The 22,933-nt window shown below is 38.1% G+C and overlaps 1 protein-coding gene across 2 annotated transcripts in view; it reads right to left on the bottom strand.

Annotated features, from left to right (window-relative positions):
- Positions 1–2,715: 2,715 nt before the first annotated feature.
- Positions 2,716–22,933, bottom strand: part of Dcun1d5 (defective in cullin neddylation 1 domain containing 5) — a 31,316-nt gene continuing 11,098 nt past the window's right edge. The window contains exons 5-8 of one of the 2 annotated variants that reach the window (XM_038321946.1): positions 6,326–6,434; positions 6,115–6,219; positions 4,424–4,526; positions 2,716–3,032 (exon numbers count right to left, since the gene is read on the bottom strand). In XM_038321946.1, the coding sequence (XP_038177874.1) occupies positions 2,977–3,032; positions 4,424–4,526; positions 6,115–6,219; positions 6,326–6,434 (373 nt within the window). In that variant the 3' untranslated portion in view covers positions 2,716–2,976. The remainder of the gene's footprint in view (positions 3,033–4,423; positions 4,527–6,114; positions 6,220–6,325; positions 6,435–22,933) is intronic. The other variant, XM_038321947.1, reaches the window with a different exon arrangement.

The following is a 22,933-nucleotide window of genomic DNA, read 5'->3' as shown; positions in this document are numbered from 1 at the left end:
AAAGTACTAAGTCAGGCCAGATGTTGTGGTTAATGCCTGCTATCAAGCCATTCCTCTGGTTGAGGCCAGAGGATTCTGAGTTAGGGCTGGCCTAAGCTACATACACAATGAGTTCAAAATCAGCCTGCGATACAGAATGAGACGCTGTGTCTTGAGAACCCATAAAAGCGTAAAGAATTTCACCGTCAACACTTAAACAAGCCATACCTAACCAGTAAGAGACAAATCCACACTGGTTAGATAAGTATGTTACACACTGGACTTGAATCTCTGGCAACACTTTATTTAAAATGACTGGCCCCAAAAGGCTATGGAGACTAACTCTCTAGCCATTCTGCTAAAATGCCACAGCTGGCTCTACTTCTGTGTGCACATTTTATGAGAAAGCCATCCCCACATTATAAAGCACCATAGGTATTTCATTCTCCATAACACAATAAATCTGAACACTTGAGACAGGACCCCGGAAAGGCACTTCAGGTTTAAAGGGGGAGGCACATTTAAACTGCAGGCTCCTTACTGCTGTCCCCACCACAACGACATACTGTTCACAAACATAGAATGGCAAGGGACACTGTCCCCACCCCGACAAATAAATCTGGGCAGAGTAGACTTGCCTTTCAAACAGGTGAATGTTAAAAGTTTGAGGGATGAGAAATACATGGAGCAAGAGTAAAGAAGACATAACCGGAGCTATGATTTTAAGAGAAAAAAAATCAGTAAATTTAAGTTTAATTTCCAGATTTTCTATAACAAATGAAACACATATGCTCTCATATGCTTTGCTGCTTTCTAAGGTCATCAACAGCATTTGAACATTTTTTCACTTAAACAATGGGATGACAGAGAGCATTCATCTAGGTTATACCCTGGAAACTTGTAAGATTTCACTTACATAGATTTGGAACCTAAAAAAGAAAATAGGACAATACTCTCCAAGTTTAGAAGTTGTATCTTGGAGAAAAGACAATAAAATTACAAATTCGGGGGCTGGAGAGATGGCTCAGCATTAAGAGCATTGGCTGTTCTTGCAGAGGACACAGATTCTGTTCCTAGCACCTACAGAGCTGCTCACAATCGTTTTCAACTCTAATCCCATGAGCTTTGATGTCCTCTTCTGAACTCCACGGGCACCAGGAGCATGTGGTGCAGACATACATGCAGGCAAAACACTCATGCACATAAAATGAAATAAATAAATCTAAATTTTTTAAAATTATAAATCAAAAGGTCTAGACTGGGTAAATATATACTAGTTCAGTAGTAGAGCACTTGCCTAGTATGTATGTTAGGTGACCATGTTCAATACCAAGTAACCACGCCCCCACAAAAAGTATAAAACGGTAAATGTTTCCTTATAATGAATTTTGTTTTAAAACATCATTTGTGATGTTAAATAACACTGTTGGGATGCTAAGTTCTACTACCTCAACCAGTCTCAGATCTACAACAAATCATTCAGGAAAATGACCCATATCTGAAAGACTTTAGAACAAACCTGCTATTTCCCACTGCCCTGTCAATGTTCTACACAGCTAGGCAAATGAATCTTACTAAGAAGGCAAGCAGAGCATTAGCAATTGTGGTCTCCTTACTCGCCAACCAAAAGGCAAAGTTTTCAGAATGATAGTCTCCCTTAAGAAATCAGTACTAAATATCATTCATTAAAAATAATCACCATAAAAAAAATCAACCTTTATTGTAAATCCCAATTGAAATTGTCTTATGGAGGTGTATCTACTTCTTCCCACTCATACAGGAACCAGAAGTACTACTCAAGCTGGGGTGTGTGAACTTTTGAGTATCAATAGTTCCAGATACCTAGAACACTGGTCAATCTTAAAAAGCAATGGACAGCTAGGCTTGATGCTAATGTAAAATGTGCTTTCCACATAAACTATACAAGGATGCCCCAACTTTTCTGCTAGTAGTCTAAGTCTGTGATAAACAACAGCAAATGTGTGGCTGTGATTGTAAAGTGCCTCACTGGGGATAGGGTGTAGCTCAGGGCAGAGGCTCACACAAGCAAGGTCCTGTAGCCCTCACATGGGAACAAAGTATATGGCCTCCTGAGTTGTACAGTTATACCAAATCTCTCGTACTTCCTTACTGTTTATCTTCCCCTCCAGTGTGTATCATAACCAAGCTCAAGTATTCTATAGCAGACAAAGTGCTCTCAGCAAAACCCCATATATCTATCTTCATGGCTAAAAACATGCTAATTACTAAATAATCACAAGAAAAAACACGACTTCAATAATGGTTCTAAAACTTTTCTTAAGGATGTCTGACCTTGCTCTTGCAAACAAGAGCTTTGTAACTTGATAGAAACAGAGAAAACTTACAATTCACATGAAAAATGGTTACTGAAAACACTTTATGGTTAGAAAATAAGACAACTTGAACATAATCTTTCCAACCCTACACTCTTTAGATAAGGTTTGTACATAAACAGTTTTTATAGAAACCTAAAATTGGAGTCCTTCCCATACTTGTAGCTGTGATCAGAAAACAGTATCCTACAAGCTAAAGTTACCATGCTTTCTAATTATGCAAAGAGGAATATCAGTAGCTGCACCATTGACAGGTACACTTCCAAATATTTATACTGCTTAAAATCTTTAAAGTTCTACAAACTCATGGTGATTTAGAACTTCAAAAGTTAAAGAAATAAAAATTTACCAAAATAAATACCACTGACACTCAATGGACATCTTCACTTTAAGGCCTTTGTCACAAATCTGAATCTTTATTGTTCTGAAATAAATGTTAAAAACATAACTTGAAACAAAAACGTCAATATTCAGTCTCAGAAGACGTGTGGCTCAATGCCCATCACATGTAACAAGAAAACTTCCTTTAAAAAAAGGAAAAAGTACTATGAGGAGTCTTTCGTGAGTGAAAACGCCCCTTGTATATCCTCCCTCTTCCTGCATTTTCTTCACGAGGTCTGTATGTTCTTCACAAGAGTTCTTGCTATGATGTTTGACGGATTTTTTGCCACTCCACAAATTCATCAAGAAGAACAGGCCCTAGACAAAAGAAATAAGTTTTGTTATAATTCAGTAAAGTTATCCTTGTAACAAGCTCTGAGGTGACAAGAACCCACCTACTCTACCCTGTCTTTCATTTACAGCTTTCAGTTTCGTTTATCCCCTCAGGGTTATTTTCCTTCTCAAGGAGTGTTTCATGAACACCTTATGATTGAGACAAAACTAACCTTTTCCCCACAGCACTAGCATTAAAAACTCAGAAAACATATTTCTGCTATATCAAGAAGCAAGAGCATTTGTTAAGGGGGTGTGGCCACAGAAGACTGATTTTATTCTAAAGCTAAGACACAATAAAAAAACAACATAAAGCAAATGCCAAGTACCTAACTATTCTAAAAAATGAATTTTATAATGTAGAGGTTTCAAATGTTTACCAACAAAAGCCAAGTGGGCAATTTCAACGAGTTTCAGTATTTGTGATGTATGGAATTCAGTATTTCAAAATGTATGAAAAGTATGACCATGAAGAGATATGTTTGTCTTGTTTTTCTCAAAACATAAAACCTCTAGGTGTTCATTTCTCTCCTGCTTTTAGCAGACAATACAGAAATAGCCGGGCAGGCAAAGCAGTAAATAGCAATGTTGGAATACTGTGTGGACTGCCAAACTGGAGAGCAAGCTCAACACAGTCACTACTTGGTTCCAATCTCTGAAACCTACAAAGGAATACAGGTGCAGTGTGTCAGATTTTCTGATAGCTCAAAAAATTTACAATTTTATTTTTATGTCAAACCTCTCAGTTTTAAATGTTGGCTCAACATACACAGATATCCACATCTGCCGGCTTTATGTATCTCTTGGGCTATTAGCCTACTTCAGAAAATGATTATTTCTTTAAACAAGAATTAAACTGCGATCCTGTAGGGAAAGAACGTTACATATGGGAGGCAGGCTGTCTCTTTGGCACCTTGCTTTGTGTCACAGTGTGTTATTTCCATTTTCGTTATAAAGCAAGACACCTTTCCATGTGCCCCTTGTGAACAGTGAAACACTACAGCACTCCAAATGATGTAGAGACTTAAAGTTTAAGAGTTCTACAGAATGAATTTGGCTTATTTGTTGTGCCTTTGTCCTTTTAAATTCATGAGTGAAACTTTTCTTCTGCTGAAAAGGCAAGTACAAGTAGGATATTGGCTTCTTGGTTGAGAAATGATCATTTAGCTGTAACGTCTAGTCACTGAATAATCAACATTTTTATTCACTAGCACAGTTTCATTTTATAACACTGCTGAATCTAGACTTGCCCTCCCCACATTCTGATTAAATAATGAGTTACTGTTACACTAGTCCAAACTGTTAATGCCTCAGAATGCATACACGTTTAACATCTTTAGAAATTTGATTTTCACAGGAATGCATGATATACTTACAAGCACCATCTTCATCGTAGTTACTAAGATCGGCATGAACTGTCCTGCTGAATTCTAATACATTGTACCACTGATCTTTGTTCATAACACGATACTTTGATTGCTGTGGAAAATATGATATAAAAATTTGGACTACAGAACCAACATTCTTATTGGGGCTTGATTTTAGTGACTCTATCCATTTATTTGGCCTTTCCTAAAATATTTCTTCCTTTCTTAAATTACTTGCTGTTCTAGACTCATTTATATTATCATGTATTTTCTTTTCTGAAAGGCAATATGACTAACACTGATACTTACATATGTGTACACCCATGTGGCTCTCAGCTAGAACCTATCCTATATGTGGTTGGCCTGATTGTGTGGTTTCCACTATACAGAACCTGTGTACATAAGCTACATTTTGAAGAGGGCATCTACAGTAGTAGTGGGAACAATATGAGCTTGGATCCATATTGCAATGTGGACACTCAATTGAGTGCTCTCTGGAAAGTTACGTCTGTGGCAGAGAACTTGGTGGGCAGGCGCTCTGGGTTCCTTCCCCAGAAGTATACTAGTTATGGTGACATACACCTGTGATCCCCACTTGGGAAGCAGAGGCACATCAAGACTCTGTCAATGTCACCCCTTAAAACACAGACCCTCTCCTTGTAAAATAAAACCCAACCATCACCACCAACAACAACAACAAAAATGAAAACCCAATACTAAGCTAACCCTACCCTCACCATCTCCTCAGCTGCTAAATTATAAAACTTGTTTGAACATATCTTGTTCTTTTCAGAGCCCCACAGAAGTTAATATTTTTTTTGTATTTAGCTAAATGTATTTTTGATCAACAGGAGGAAGATATGTATTATTAATCAAAAATATTAATTTTACTAGTCCCCCAAATTGACTAGTGTACAGAACTCACCTACCCAGGCTAGAAATAGAATTGCTCTGGAAAAGTTACTGTGACAGGTAAACAGCATGGTAAGACGTTATTTCTAACAGAAAAGGAATAGTTAGAAATATGCCCCCAAACTAAAGTTGAAAGATTTAAAAAACAAAACCAGGCAAAGCAGCCAGTGGGAAAGCAAGTGCCTGAGAGCTGACGCGCAGGGGCAGCACAGCTCGCTACTGCAGGGGCAGCACAGCTCACTACCACAGGGGAGTGGACAGCTGCTGCGGCCGTGCTCCCTGGAGGATGTGAAACATTGACCCTGTGGAGTCAAATCAGAGAACAAAAGTTTTATTACTAAAATAGCTCTGCTTTCTGCCCAAGGCTAGGGGACGGAGAGTGGGAATAACAGAAACTGGTTGAGATTTGTGCTAGCATCAACTTTTTCTCACCAAAACCTCAAGAAATTAAGTTTATAAGAAATGTCTATGCTAAAATGTTTTTTCAGGGACTCCACCTAGGTAGAATGAAAATCCCTTAAAATTGTTTCAATGTGGCACAAGAGATGGCACCCAAAGAACAAACGAAAAGCATATATTCTGTCACCAAGTCACACTCCAGGACCCACGTACCTCAGGTACAGAATATATAAATAACACAAACTTATACCTCAAACAGACAATAAGTATATAAATATTTTAGCAGACTTCTCTAATTACTAATGTAGAATCTTTTAAAGTACAAAATTTGTTCCTTAAATGTATATTTTCAATACAATTTTCAAACATTTTAAAATAACCATACATACCTCCAGGTACTGGTAAAATACTGAAAAGAGTGGCCACGTTCTCCCAAGCAGCAGCGCTAACATAGACTTAGCAGTATCAATATCAAGGCTTCTCTGATCCTTATCCTACAATATTAGTGAAAAAAACAAAACAAAATGAAACAAAACAAAAAAACATAAGTATGCCCATAAAATGAAAGCACTTAGGATCTGAAGGGGAAGCTGTACCCACCCTTGCAAAATCAAAGGCGTATCTGTAAATATTCTTAAATGATGAGATGTCATTCAGCTGTGAGCGCAGAAAATCAAACCTGCTCTGTAACTTTTCTGTGCAGTCACACCTTAAAGAGGCCAGAAAAAAGTATTCTAAGAACAAGTGCATATAGAAACATTCTTTAAGTATAGCATTTTGAGTTGGACAATTTAAAATAACAGACATATTTTAAATTACCAATGCAACAGTAAAGCAGGAAATTTGACAATCAGAGTATACTGTAGTAACTTCAAGAAAAATAAACATCTCAATCAAAAATTCCAAATAAAATCACAAACATGTCTTGGTGTGAAGATCAGAATGCCTGTCTAGTGGGCTCCAGATCCCATTTTAAATCCAAGTAGTGGCTCTTCTCCAAGGGATGAGCCAGTGATAAACAAGTCATTACCACACTTCTTTAGAAGGTTTTTAGGCATCAGCTTGGTGAAAAAGATAAGCCGCAAATAGTGTTAAAAATTTAGGACACCAGCAGAGCAGTGGTGGCGCACGCCTTTAATCCCAGCACTCGGGAGGCAGAGTCAAGTGGATCTCTATGAGTTCAAAGCCAGCCTGGTCTACAACAGCTAGTTTCAGGACAGTTAGGGTTGTTAGAGAGAGAGAAAAACCCTGTCTTGAAAATCAAACCAAAATCAAAACAAACAAACAAAAAGTTCAGAATACCAGAATGGAAATTAATGTATTAACTGATCTAATCACAAAACCAGATTCTCAGAGTTTTGGTCAACAAAATTGAGACCAATTATCAAAGCACTCAACTTAAGGTGCAAATACAAAGCTACAAACAAGTTGCCTTTATTATTTCTAAAGATGAAGTAAGCAGAACACCTCAATCAATGGAATGCTCCAAAGTCTTGCTGGCTTTCTGATGCTGGTAAGCAAGACTACCAGGATCTCTGGTCACCTCCCATATCCTTACTGCACTCTAGGCATTTTCATTCCCATTCTCTAAAGTCACAGCTGTGCTTCAGCACACCTTATTTCTCTATGGGAAAGGATGAGAAGTAGAACTCAAGGCCTAACTCAAACTTGCCATCTGTATGAAACCACCTGATTCCTCTTGATTAAACAGGGTATATCTACTGCAACTACAGTATTCCATTCAAACTGAATTTCAGAATTCATGATGCAACACAGACACTTGGTATTCTAAAATTTAACCAAGATTTTCAGTATCTTAAGTCAGCAACGTGAGGGTTTATGTGGATGGGTCATAGTTCCATTAAGCAGAAAAGATTTTGGTACATCACTATTGTTAATTAAACCTTTAGTACCTTTTTTTGTTTTTGTCTTTTGAGACAAAGTTTTTCTGTGTAACAGTACAGGCTGTCCTGGAACTAGTTCTGTAGCCCAGGCTGTCCTTGAACTCACAGAGATCCGCCTGACTCTGCTTCCCAAGTGCTGGGATTAAAGACATGTGCCACCACTACCCAGCATAACCTTCAGTATCTATAAAAAGATGCCTTGTTACCTGTTTGACACACTGATAAGATCTTTTTTAAAAACATTCCTTGCTAGCTTTGATAGCAATCTTATAGCATCAGAAAATGAACTAAGGATTATTTAAAAACTACTTTGTGAAAACTTATTAAATACTGCAATTAGCATCTGTCCAAACTAGATTTAAAAAAAGACTTGTAACTACAACATTCAAATTTTGTTTCTTTTTAACTTATTTTTACTATTTAAATTTTTCTGATCATTCTATCACTTAACATAAAATCTTACTTAAGAAGACATTAATTATAAGGATGGAAGACAAGAGCATGCATTATATATGTGTATGACATTGTCAAAGAACAATTTTAAGCAACAAAACAATCTGAAGCTAATTAAAATTATGTATGATATTTTTAGCCTACACTAGTATCATTTAGTTTTTTATTCTTGTTTTCTTTTCCAATATAGCCAGAATTTCAGTCATTTAATATAGCATGAGAGATCGCAGATGTTTCTTTTTTGTGCAATTTCCATCTATGTGACCAAAAATTTTATTAAGGAATTATTGCTTCTATTGTGCAATTCTGAGTGATAACTTTTGCAAGATGTGTTTCAGGAGTGGTAGGGATAAACTTCTTAAAATAGGGTTTAAGAGAGAATGAGAAAAGAAGACCCAGAGAAAATGAACACCAATAAAATCGTCCAGTGGCTACAGGAGAGGCAGTAACCAAAACGAGGTAAGAGAACAGTGGGTCCTGAAACTTACTTACAGAAAATGTACTAACAATTTCAGCAACATTGAGGAGTGTGTTTCTCTGACTTCTGCTAAGTATAACTAACTAACACATGGATCATATAAAACCTAAGAAGATTCTGAATGAAAGCAGGTGCGGTGGCACACACGTATGCAATTCCAACATTTGAAAAGCTGAGGCAAGAGGATTGTATGTTCAAGGCCAGTATAGGCTTATTGTAGCAAGACTCGGAAAGGGAAAAACTTGGAAGAATGACATATGGTGGTAAGCCCATTCAGGTTCTTTTTGCCTCAGATATCCTTGCCGCAGATGACAGAAAGTTGAATGTGGTGGCAAATGCCTATTAATTCCAGCTCTGGGAAGGCAGAGGCAAAAACAGAACCACTGGGGCTAGAGAAGAGAGATGACAGCTGAGTGAATGAAGTGTTTGTCATAGAAGTTTGAGGAAAAAGTGACAGGCAGGCATCAAGCTCTGTTCTCGTTCTCTCTCTTCCTCCCACCTTCCCTTCTCCTTCTTCACTTCTTTCTCCCCCCGCCCTTTCTGAGACAGGGTTTCTCGGTGCCTTAGCTGTCCTGGAACTAGCTCTCGTAGACCAGGCTGTCCTCAAACTTGAGATCTATCTGCCTCTGCCTCCCGGGTGCTGGGGTTAAAAGTGTGTGCCACCACTATCTGGCCTGAGCTCTGTTTTCAACTGAGGGACCCTGCCTGTAGAATACAGAGTAACTGAGGATGACACATTGGACTCCACACTGACAAGCACATTCATGTATGTGCAACTACACACATGTGCCCACACAAATATACATACCACACACAGAGAGACAGGAGAAAAATAGAAGAAAACCAAATACTACTGGTCTAAAAAAATCCAACAACGACTCCTAATGACATTCTGCTATACTCATAGATGGCCTTATTCAACCATTATCAGATAAGCTTCCTCCAGCAGCAGACGGGAATAGAGACCCACAGCCAAACATTTTGTACCACAGAGAGAGAGAGAGACCTTGGAACACACAGCTCTAAATGGGATGTCTCCATCAGATCCCTCCCCTCCGAGCTCAAGGAAAGGTTGGAGGACACAGAACAGGCCCTCTAAAACGACAAAGCTCATGTGAACTCAGAGACTCAGCAGCACGAGCAGGGCCTGCCCGGCTTGGCACCAGGTCCTCTGCATATCCACTACAGCTTCCAGTTCAGCACATGATTTCATGGGCTCCTGGAGGTCTGAATGGGTGGATCTAACCCCATACCCTCTCCTGGGGCTGTTTCATTTTCCTGTTGGCGCGTCCAACTTCAATATGATGGTTTTTGTTTTATCTTATTTTAGTTAACAGCAAAACAATTTTCTTTGCAGGGGGGGGGGGCGGGGCGGGGAACAGCTGGAGGTATAGCTCAGCTGATCCAGTACTTGCCCAGCAATGCCCCAGGTTCAAGAAGACTAGAAAGAAGTAACCTGAGAAGGCAGAAGGCTGTAACTGTGAACACTATTCCAATCAACTATCACCAAATATAGTGCTCCAACTCTGGCAACAGCAGCAGAGACTAAATTAGTGTCCTAACGTATCCATGTTCAGCAGAACACAGTTAAGACAGATCCCTCAAATCCTACAGTGTCACAGAAGTTACTCACTCGGGAGTAACAAGCAGCCAAGCCTTCTCTGTCTACGGGTGCTGTCAAGTTTCCTTGATGACGAATTAAGGCCTTAACCATCACTCAGTAGTAACAAGGACACAACCCCAATGGGGTCAGTGACAATGTGTGAAATAGTTAGTAACAAGGCACGCCTACCAGTTCCTGACCAAGTGTCAGGATGCTGGTTTGGGCCTAAACTCTTACTCCCGCTCAAGAATAAAACAACACATCCCCCGATGAGTGTAGAATGGTAGCTTTAATGTCTCCCTGCACCTGCCAGTAAACAGCAGACCTTAACTGCTGGAATGGTGGCACAGTACACTAATTAAAAAAACAGAAGGATTGAATAAGATCTAGGGTCCCTGGCATAATATCCAGGTTGTCCAAGTTTTAACAGAAAGATTACTTACCACCACAACAAGGTAGATTTCAAACAGATGTTTAGACATATCTTGCATTTTAAAGCAGCTGTCATAAAAATGTTTCAAAGATTATCACAAACTTATTAAAACAAGCAACAGAAAACTGCAAAAAAGGGAAGAAATCTACAAAAGAAAAGTGCAATGAAGAACGAAGTGGAAATGTTTACTCTACAAATTATGTCCTCACATTTCAATGACATGTTCTAAACAGACCAATTAGAAGATAAACAGTCTGGGATCATAAACAAAGTAACAAAAACCATAATCCAACTAGATACACTGTTTTTGAACAAAGAAATTTCAAAATAGAAGTATGTTTAAAGCAAAAGACTGGGGGTGGGGGAGGATGAATGTGAGCAAAGTACAATATATATTATAAAATATCATAGTGAGACTCATTATTTTATAATTAATTTAAAAATTTGATTTTAAGAATGACAACAGATTTGAAAACAACCTATCATAGGAAACAGTCAAAAGAAAGCAATAGTGACTGTATTTGTATCAACTAATGGGACCTCCAAGCAAAGAAAATGATCAGAACAGAGAGGATAATTGTATAATGGCTAAAGGTCAACCCATCAAGACATAGCGATCCTAAACAGTCCAATATATATCAAACAAAGCTGTAAATACACAAAGACAAATGACAGGACTGTGAACTGTGTGTTAGCTGTACAGTACCCAGAGCTGTATGGACAGCAAAAAGGCCCAGGCAATCAAGTAAGCAATCACTGAGTCTGTCATTGGTTCCTATCTAATGTGATACCTACTCTACTCAGGTCTTAAAGTATGTCTTGTTATTAATATGCATAATAAGGTTATTAGCCAGCTCTTAGGGGACCAGGAATATGATATAGGTGTCCTCACAACAGAAGCCAAATAGATGCCAGATGTATAAATCCTGACACAGTGATCCCTCTCATCATTTCTGGCCTTGGGTTATTTTCTGTAATTTATAAATGAATTATAGTATGCCTTTTCAAAATGAACCTTTAAATTTTATAGAGTTCTTAACCATTTTCCGAGGAAATTACTTCTTTACACCTAGTCTGTCATACCACCATAAATGGGATCATTTTTTTAAGTCTAACTTGGCCAAGTCTACTTCCTTAAAATATGTTTCATGTAAAAATAAGAAAAACCTATTCTGACTACTCATTAGAAATTAATCTCTCAGTAGCTCATGTCAAACAGTACAAAATTACTAAGTGAAACAGTAAGCTCTAGTAGAAGTTAAAAATACATTCAACCTCTACCATGGGAACATGTAAAAGAAACATGTCTAATATCACATATTACTATGATGTTTGGAAACTTGGGAGCCTTTAGGATCTCCACAGTAACAGCTAAAGTGTTCACCAGGCACTCCATAGTTACTTATATTTTCTCCCTTCTCTGTCATGACTTAAATCAGGGCCTTATCTTTTACGGGCTTGTAACTTCAAAATGCTTTCCACATCTTTTTAGAATACAACCTATATTCTCACCCAAAAATGCAGACTCTAAGTAAGATTTGTTATTCAATAAGGCAAAAAATTAAAATTAAACAAGGATTCCCAATATTCAAAATTATTCATTTCCTTAACAAAGTTTAATTTAATAGCATAACACAGGGCCTGCAACAGGAGGGGAGTCCTATTTTCCTGGATAGTATCATAGGAGACTCTAAAAATATGTTATGTAAAGCATGACCACTAAATCTAAATCACAAGATAGGTGGCATATTTAATTATAAAAAACTTATTAAAGTTTCTGTCTGAAGAGAATTTAGTACAAAAGAACGCATCAAACACAATCATAGAACACACAATCACCACACAGTCACTTTGGAGGCAAGATCCATAGGAACATACCAACATTACTTATAGTGCCTTCAAACATTCTATATGGGTCACAGCTCCATATAGGACAATCATATAAATAAAATGTGTGTATGAGGCAAATCATAAAAATTTGGCAACAGTCAAAATTTTCTAAGCACACCATCATCAAAAATAAGTTAAAAGATTAGGCGATGAGGTTTTTCTGGTGGTGTTTGCCCATACTGAAACCCATGTTGACTTTACTGTAGCCTTGGTTGTGAATACACAACCCACACACATTGCACTGTATGAATTAGTCATACAAAAGCCAGCAAATGCTGCCTCAAATACCTTGGTTTAGGTTCCAAGAATACTGTTACAAACAACAGCTTCTTCATTGTACATGCAAAGTTTTCTCCCTTCTAGAAACTTGAATTATATTATAGAGAATTATATTATTAATTGTATAATTAAATTATAGAGAACCAATTTAATATTTTCCTGTCATCACTTTTCAGCATGTATAAAATTAGGATATCTTAGAACCTTCATCCGGCGATGGATGGAGATAGAGACCCATATCAGAACACTGGACTGAGCTCCGAAGGTCCAGTTGAAGAGCAGAAGGAGGGAGAATATGTGCAAGAAGTCGGGACCACGAGGGGTTGGTCCACCCACTGAGACAGTGTGCCTGAGCTAATGGGTGCTCACCAAATCCAGCTGGACTGGGACTGAACGAGCATGGGATCAAACTGGACCCTCTGAATGTGGCTGACAATTGGGGCAGACTGAGAAGCTAATGATAATGGCACTGGGATTTGTCTCTACTGCATGTACTGGCTTTGGGATCCTATTCTATTTGGATGCATACCTTCCTAAGCCTGGATGTAGTAGGGGGGGAGGGCTTTGGACTTCCCACAGGGCAGGGTATCTTTCCCTCTCTCAGGAGTGGAGGGAAAGGGGGGAGCGTGTGGAAGGAGGGGAAGAAGTGGAAATTTTGATTGGTATTTTTTTATTAAGTAATAAAAAAATTTAAAAAAAGAAAACAAGAGCCTGTTCTCTTGTTGTTGTTGTTTGGTTTGATTTGATTTGGTCTGGTTTTTTTGGAGACAGAATTCTTCTGTGTAGCCCTAGCTGTCCTGGAACTCAAATTCTTAGCGATCTGCCTGCCTCTCAAGTGCTAGGAATAAAGATATGCGCCACCACGAAAAAAAATTAGGATATCTTTATATTCTATAGCGCTACATAATGTTTTGTTTTAAAAAATGCTGTTTGAGTTATTGACTTAAATTTTGGTTTGGAATTAGGACATAATGTCTAAAATTTTTCAAAATAGCCCTAAATGATCATTTTGTAACATGGTATGCATCTTTTCTACTCTCAACACTGACAACTATAAATATTGCTCAATTCTAATTCTGAAAAGTAACAAAGATGGTCTACAATGGCACTGAGCAACTAATACTCAGCTGTATTTTTTCAAAATGATTGGGTATTCTGCTTGCATGTATGTCTGTGCACCATATGCATGTAGTGCCTGTGGACCAGAAGTGGGTATTGGATTCTTTGGAACTAGAGTCATACAGGGTTGTTAGCCACCATGGGGGTGGGGTGGGGTTGGGAGCGGAGACAAGTGCTGGGAATAGAATCCCAGGTCCTCTGCTAGGGCATCAACTGATGTTAGCCACTGAGTCATTTCTTCAGCTCCTGACTTAATTTTTTATGTCAAGATAAATAAGCACATAGCTCTCATTAATATATAAATTTCATTCTGTCTTTCATAAGTGATAAAACTATATGTTTTAAAATAAATTTCATTAATTTATTGTCAGCATGTCTGATTTCTATGCCTACTTTATATAACTATAAAACATCTTGGGGTGACTACCCTCTGGTTTCTCTAGATCCACTTGTACTCATGCACACACACACAGAATTACAAGTAAAATTTCCTAAAAACATAGGAATAGCTTCACAAGACAGACACAAGATAAACTTTTCACCTTGGTTTCCTTATTCCTTCTTCATGTGTATGTTGCATGTATGTGCAGGGCACTTAGGTACAGGTTATGTGCACATGTGATTACAGGTGGAAGGCAATGTCCAATGTCTTCTCTGACCACTCTCCACCTTATTTAGTGAGGCAAGGCTGTCTCTCACTAACCCAGAGCTCACTGATTTGGCTAGTCTAGCTAGCAGCTTACTCCAGGGATGCCCTGTCTCTGCTACCCCAGTTCTGTGGGTTACATTATGATTCCTGCCCATCCTTTTGATCTGGGCACTGAAACACAAGCTCTAGTCATGCTTGTATTGCAAGTCCTTTATATACTCAACCATCTCCCAAGCCCCAGTTTCTTAACTTTCAAACAAGAACAATTTCAGAGAATAGTAACTATCACATGGGAATATGCATGTTAAATTCTTGAACTGTGCACAGTTCTGAGGCACACAGAAGTCAATTCACCTCACCCACACTACATACACAGTTATGTCCAAACAAGTCCTAGCATCCATAATGGTCTAATAAAGATCTCGAGCAAAGGAAGAAATTAAAGTCATCAAATGGGTTTCCCCTTATTCATTTTTATGTATTTGGGTGTTTCATGTTCCAGTATGCCTGTGCACATGTGTGCCAAGTATTTGTAGAAGTCAGAGTTATAAACTGTTGTGAACCACCATGTGGGTATTGAGAGCTGAATTCAGGTCTTCTGAAAGAACAGCCAGCTCTTAACTGCTGAGCCACTTTTCCAGACCCTATTTATCTTTATTAAGATGAGGATGAAGCCAAAAGCTCCATATTTGTTATCAATATTATAAGCGTATGCAAAGAATTAGCAAAATCAGTAACTATATCCAGCAATTATCAATATGACAATTCCCACATAAACTCAGTAGTTCAGAATGTCAGTCATCTCAGAACTTTATATTCAGTTTAACAGTCCATCATAAATAGCAAGAGATTATGTTTCAAGTAACATCAATGTAAAATCTTATAAAGTTTTGAGTTCATGGCACAATGTAAGATTCCCAGAGAACATAATGTTTTGAATGAATACACAATGAGCTTCAATTCAACAGAAGGATTTGGGCAAAATAGACCGCAAGTCTTTTAAACAAGAGGAATGTTCATTTATGTAGCAGATCTAAGTGAGGCTCTCTTCCTAATGTGTAAATCCGAGGGAGTATGCTGTGGCACGCTAACATATAACAGACTTTCTCTACAATACATTTACCAACTAGATAAATACTGTCTACTTCTCAAGGTATTGGAATGCACAGGAAGGCATTTGGAAACTGTCAGACTGACTGGGAAGAGCAAAGAAGAATGTTAATGACAACCAGTAGTTGGCCTCAACTCCAAATGAATGGGAGTCACACACCACACTTAACACATCACTGCTTCTACACCATGCTCAGCCTACAAAAAACAAGAAAATGTTCCCCATTCCTTCCTTTCTTAAGCTTAAATCAGCCGGGCACAGTGGCACACACACCAGTAATCCCAGCATTTGAGAGGCAGAGGCAGGCAGATCTATGTGAATTCAAGGCCAGCCTAATATAGCAAGAAGTTCCAGGATGGTCAGGGATTTTATACAGAGAAACCCTGACTTGAAAAACAGAAACAACAAAAGATTAAGTCAAATAAGCCCTTTCCCTTTTAATCTTCACAGTCCAAGTCTCAAAATGAAGCCCAGAAAAATGTGTAATGAGGCTCTTTCTGGAAGGAAATTCACTAGCATACTGCTACAATTGTTACTGTCACTATCATTACCACTGTTACCTTTATGGTTACTTCCACCGCTCTTTATTATAATGATCAAGTACAATCCCTTCGAAAGTTTGTAATCAGTTTTCTCCACCAGCGTGATATCTAACCTGTATGTCAAAATCAAACTTTTAGCTGGCAGATATGGAAAAAGTACTCCACCCAGTTTAACGTGCTAAAAGAAAAACTTAAAAGTATCCTTAAAACTATGATCTTTAGATTGAGAAAAAAATAAAAGGCCACCCACATCCCAATAATATAAGAAACTGTGTGGGTAAAGTATAGTACATCTTAAAAAGGACAAGGTTCAGCTTCCATCAGTTCTCAAGACCCTGAAACACCATGAATACTCACTTAAACACAACTGCAAAACTCTTGTGTGATTCCTGAGCTCAAAATCTGATTGTTTTTCAATATCTTTAGATTCCCTCATGTTAAAGTATCAAATAATGTAATACTATTATTTCACATAGCTGAAATTTTAAACTCACCCTTATGATTCTAAAAATCAGATTACTTTTTTCAAACTCCACGAAATATTAAAGCCTACATTCAACTATTTGTAAGTCTGTGCTTGATAAATTATTTCATTTAAATGGAAAGTCATCGATAGAACATCTATAAGGATAGTATCAAGCCAAATGTTTAGAACAAAAAGTATCCAAAAAGCATTACACAATATAGATAACTGATTGTGATTATTTCAGTTCAATATTCTTGACCTGCATATATGTTGTAACTACTGGATTGTTCTTTAGTGGCATTCTACTCAAGATTCCTATGAATTCAAAAGTAAGTTGACACAATTCAATAGACAATTATCTTGATGTGAAGACCACGAAAATCTTAAGTAAAATTCTAAGACAACATCATCTCCTCACAGGAAATATGATGTGGGAGTCCCCTCTGTGTGCTGGGATTACCATTAATGAATAAAGAAATTGCCTTGGCCTATTGATAGGGCAGAACTTAGGTAGGCGGAGAGGACTGGACTGAATGCTGGGAGAAAGAAGGGCAGAGTCAGAGAGACGCCATGGAGCCACCAGAGTCAGATAGATATGCCGAATCTTTGCTGGTAAGCCACTGCCACGTGGTGATATACAGATCAATAGAAATAGGTTACATTAATATAAGAGTTAGCCAATAAGAAGCTAGAGCTAATGGGCCAAGCAGTGCTTTAATTAATATAGCTTCTGTGTGGTTATTTTGGTTCTGGGAAGCAGGGACAAACAAGCTGCTCTTCTTCAACAGAAATAGAGACTAAAAAGTTTTATATTTATTAGGTTAAATCAAATACATTAATAACTATCCATTTTTATACTAAGGTAGGTCAGTTTGTATCTCCTATCTTAAATGTCAAGTCACAAACTATCTCCTCACTACAAGTTTATCATAAGATTAAAGAAGTGACAATACCCACCCCGAAACACCAGACCCCCGCAATCTACAAGCCCCATCCCGCCCCCAAACTCTACTATCTTGCAACCTCAAGGGAACTTTGAAACACAGCTTGCTACAATACAGAAAGGACCAAGTGGTGAGTGACCAGCCATCTGGCAGGACACCTCACTCTCTAGGCCCTCTATAGTGGAGCAAAATCCTGGGTCCCTCCCTGAACTGCCTCAACTTATCTAGCCAACCAGCAGGAGAGTTTCCTGCAGGTAGGCTGCCCCAATACCCACCCCCATCCACCAGATCCTGCAAGCTAAAAGCCCTACCCTGCCCCCAAAGTCGCCTGTCCTCCTGCAACCTCCGTGGAACTCTGAAAAATGGCTTGCGATGATACAGAGAGGACCAAGAGGTGAGTGACCAGCCATCTGGCAGGACACCTCACTCTCTAGGCCCTCCACAGTGGGGCAGAACCCAGGGCCTCTCCCACACTTGCCTCAGCTTCTCTAGCCAGCCAGCAGGAGAGATTGTGGCAGAAGGCACAAGCTGTGACTGCAGAGTGGACCAAGACAGCAGACTAAGACAGATCTCAGTGGCTCCTTGCAACACAGACACTGACAGTACAGAGCACACCAAGAATAATTCCCAAAGACTCAGATAGCCAATGCAAAGACACTATTGGCTTCAATTGAAGGACGAGATGGGTAGGCCTCAATGCAAGAATTCATCCAACAAAGTAAAAAGCAACATAGTTACACTAGAACCCAGAGGTCTTGCAACAGGAAGTACTTGATCATCTAACCAGGAAGAAAACTATTTTAAATATAACTTCATGAAGATTATGGAGATCTTTAAAGAGGAAATGAAATATTCCCTTAAAAATGGAGGAAAAGACAAACAAAAAAATTGGAAGAAATTAATAATTCCCTCAAAGAAACCAAAGAAAACCAAGAAAGAACAATCAAACAGGTGAAGCAAACAATTCAAGACTTGAAGAATGAAATAGAGGTGATAAAGAAAACACAAACTAAGGGAGTTCTGGATATGAAAAATCTGGGTAAACAAATGGAAACTACAGAGGCAAGGATAACCAACAGAATACAAGAGATGGAAGAGAGAATCTCAGGTGTTAAAGATACTATGGAGGAAATCGGTTTATTGGTCAAAGAATTAAATCCAATAAATTCTTAACACAAAACATCCAGGAAATCTGGGACACCAAGAAAAGACCAAACCTAAAAATAATAGGGATAGAAGAAGAACTCCAGCTCAAAGGCCCAGAAAATATATTAAACAAAATTATAGAAGAAAATTTCCCCAACCTAAAGAAGGATATCCCTCTGAAGGTACAAGAAGCTTACAGAACACCTAACAGACTGGATCCAAAAAAAAAAAAAAAACACCCTTCTCTTTGCCATATAATAATCCAAACACAAAACATACAGAATAAAGAAAGAATATTAAGAGCTGCAAAGGAAAAAGGTCAAGAAATATATAAAGGTAGACCTATCAGAATTACACCCGACTTCTCTATAGAAACCATGAAAGCCAGAAAGTCCTGGGCAGATGTGCTGCAGACACTAAGAGACCATGGATGCAAACCCAGACTACTATACCCAGCAAAGCTTTCAATCACCATCGATGGAGAAAACAAGATATTCCGTGACAAGACCAGATTTAAACAATACATATACATAAACCCAGCCCTACAGAAGTACTAGAAAGAAAACCCCAACCCAAGGAAGCTAACTGGACCCACAAAAACACAGGAAAAAGATAATCTCGACCAGCAAAATCCAAATAAGGGAAACATGAAACCACTACCACTGGAAAATAACCGGAGTTAACAACCACTGGTCATTAATATCACTTAATATCAATGGACTCAAGTAAAAGGCACAGGTTAAAAGAATGGATATGAAACAGGATCCAGCCTTCTGCTGTATAGAAGAAACACACCTCAACCTCAAAGACAGACACTACCTCAGAGTAAAGGGTTGGGAAAAGGTTTTCCAGTCAAATGGACCTAAGAAACAAGTGGGCGTAGTTATCCTAATATCTAACAAAATAAATTTCAAACTTAAAATAAGTCAGAAGAGATGGAGAAGGACACTTTATACTCATAACAGGAACAATCAATCAAGATGAAGTCTCAATCCTGAACATCTATGCCCCTAATACAAGAGCACCCACATATGTAAAAGAAGCATGACTAAAGCTCACGTCAAACCCCACACCAATAGTAGGAGATTTCAACACTCCACTCTCGTCAATGGACAGGTCAACCAGACAGAAACCTAACAGAGGAATAAGAGAAATAACAGATGTTACGACTCAAATGACTTAACAGACATCTATAGAACATTCTACCCAAACACATATACCTTCTTCTCAACACCTCATGGGAGCTTCTCTAAAATTGACCACGTACTCAGGAACAAAGCAAACCTCCACAGATACAAAAAAATTGGAGTAAGCCCCTATATCTTATCAGATCACCATGGTTTAAAATTAGAATTTAACAACACTACTCTCAGAAAGCCTGCAAACTCATGGAAATTAAAGAGTGAACTATTAATCATCCCTGGGTCAAGGTACAAAGAAAGAAATTAAAGACTTCCTAGAATTCAACGAAAATGAAGGCACAACCTACCCAAACCTATGGGACACTATGAAAGCAGTGCTAAGAGGAAAATTCATAGCACTAAGTGCCTACATAAAGAAAGTGGAGAAAGCTCACACTAGTGACTTAACATCACACATGAAAGCTCTAGAACAAAAAGAATCAGACTCACACAAAGGGAATAGAAGACAGGAAATAATCAAATTGAAGGCTGAAATCAATAAAATATAAATAAAAAAACAATACAAAGAATCAATGAGACAAAGAGCTGGCTCTATGAGAAAAATCAACAAGACAGACAAACCCTTATTCAAACTAAGCAAAAGGTAGAGAGAGACCATCTGTAGTGAAGAGCTATGGGCCTGCTTTTCATCCTGCCTGGCTCCCGCATGGTTAGCTTTTCCCGAAATAACATCACACAAATTGTATTCTTTTAAACACTGCATGGCCCATTATTTTCAGTCTCTTACTCACATCTTGACTAACCCATATCTAATAATCTGTGTAACACCATGAACGGTGTCTTACCAGGAAAGATTCAGCACATCTGACCTGGTGGCTGGCTTCATCGCATCTCTCTCTGAGGAGAGGCACGGTGGTCTGACTAACTTAGGAGAAGTGTGGCATCTGACTGAGCCATCTACCTCACTTCCTTCTTCCTGTTCTGTCTACTCCACCCACCTATGTTCTAACCTATTAGGCCAAGCAGTTTTCTTTATTAATTAACCAATGAAATCAACAGATTGATAGAAGACCTGCCTCCATCAACCATCCAAATTAACATAATCAGAAATGAAAAGGGGGACATAACAGACACTGAGGAAATCCAGAGAATCTTTAGGTCATACTACAAAAACCTGTACTCCACAAAATTCGAAAACATAAAAAAATGGACAATTTTCTGGATAGATACCAGATACCAAAATTAAACCAAGACCAGGTGAAATATTTAAATAGACATATAAACTGCAAGAAAATAGAAGCTGTCATCAAAAGCCTCTCAACCAAAAAAAAACCAGGGCCGGATGGCTTCAGTGCAGAATTCTACCAAAACTTCCAAGAAGAGCTAATATCTATACTTCTCAAAGTTCAAAGTGTTCCACATAATAGAAACAGAAGGAACATTGCCAAATTCTTTTTGAGGCTAAATTACCCCTGATACTGAAACAACAAAAAGACTCAACCAAGAAAGAGAATTACAGACCAATCTCACTCATGAACATAGATGCAAAAATACTCAATAAAATGCTGGCAAACTGAACCCAAGAACATATAAAAAAAATCATCCACCATGATCAAATTGGCTTCATCCCAGAGATGCAATGATGGTTCAACATATGAAAATCAATGTAATTCATCATATAAATAGACTGAAAGAAAAAAAACATATGATCATCTCATTAGATACTGAAAAAGCGTTTGACAAAATACAACACCCCTTCATGATAAAGGTCTTGGAGAGATCAGGGATACAAGGAACATATCTAAACATAACAAAAGCAATATAAATATACAACAACCTGACAGCCAACATAAAATTAAATGGAGAGAAACTCAAATTGATTCCACTAAAATCAGGAACAAGACAAGGCTGTCCACTCTCTCCATATCTATTCAACATAGTTCTTGAAGTTCTAACTAGAGCAATAAGACAATAAAAGGAGATCAAGGGTATTCAAATTGGAAAGAAAGAAGTCAAACTTTCACTATTTGCATATGAAATGATAATATATATATATATATATATATATATATATATATATATATATATATGTATGTATGTATGTGTGTGTGACTCCAAAAACTCTACCAGAGAAATCCTACAGTTGACAAATACCTTCAGTAATGTGGCAGGATACAAGATCAACTCAAAAAAAAAAAAAAAAATCAATAGCCCTCCTTTACACAAATGATAAAGAAGCTGAGAAAGAAATCAGAGAAACATCACCTTTCACAATAGCCACAAATAGCATAAAGTATCTTGGGGGTAACACCAACCAAAGAAGTAAAAGACCTATTTGACAAGACTTATGGGACTGGAGAGATAGCTCAGTGGTTAAGAGCACTGACTGCTCTTCCAAAGGACATGGGTTCAATTCCCAGCACCCACATGGCAGCTCACAACTGTCTGAAGATCCAGTTGCAGGGGATCTGACACCTTCACACCAATGAGCATTAAATAAACCATATATATATATAGTCTTTGAAGAAAGAAATTGAAGAAGATACCAGAAAATGGAAAGATCTCCCATGTTCTTTTTTTTTTTTTTTTTTTTTTTTTTTGGTTTTTCGAGACAGGGTTTCCCTGTAGTTTCTAGAGCCTGTCCTGGAGCTAGCTCTTGTAGACCAGGCTGGCCTCGAACTCAGAGATCCGCCTGACTCCCATGTTCTTGATAGGTAGGATCAACATAATAAAAAAGGCAATCCTACCAAAAGCAATCTATAGATTCAATGCAATCCCCATCAAAATCCCAACACAATTCTTCACAATAATCAACTTCATATAGAAACACAAAAAACCCAGGATAGCCAAAACAATCCTGTACAATAAAGGAACTTCCAGAGACATCACCATCTCTGACATCAAGCTCTATTAGAGCTACAGTAATGGAAACAGCCTGGTATTGGCATAAAAACAGACAGGTTGACCAACAGAATTGAATCAAAGAACCTGATATTAATCCACATACACCTATGAACACCTGATTTTGACAAAGAAGCCAAAATTATAC

The sequence above is a fragment of the Arvicola amphibius genome, chromosome 3 (assembly GCF_903992535.2).
Source record: "Arvicola amphibius chromosome 3, mArvAmp1.2, whole genome shotgun sequence".
Classification (NCBI taxonomy): Eukaryota; Metazoa; Chordata; class Mammalia; order Rodentia; family Cricetidae; genus Arvicola; species Arvicola amphibius.
The sequence above is the reverse complement of the archived record's forward strand: the minus strand, read 5'-3'. Positions and strand labels throughout refer to the sequence as shown.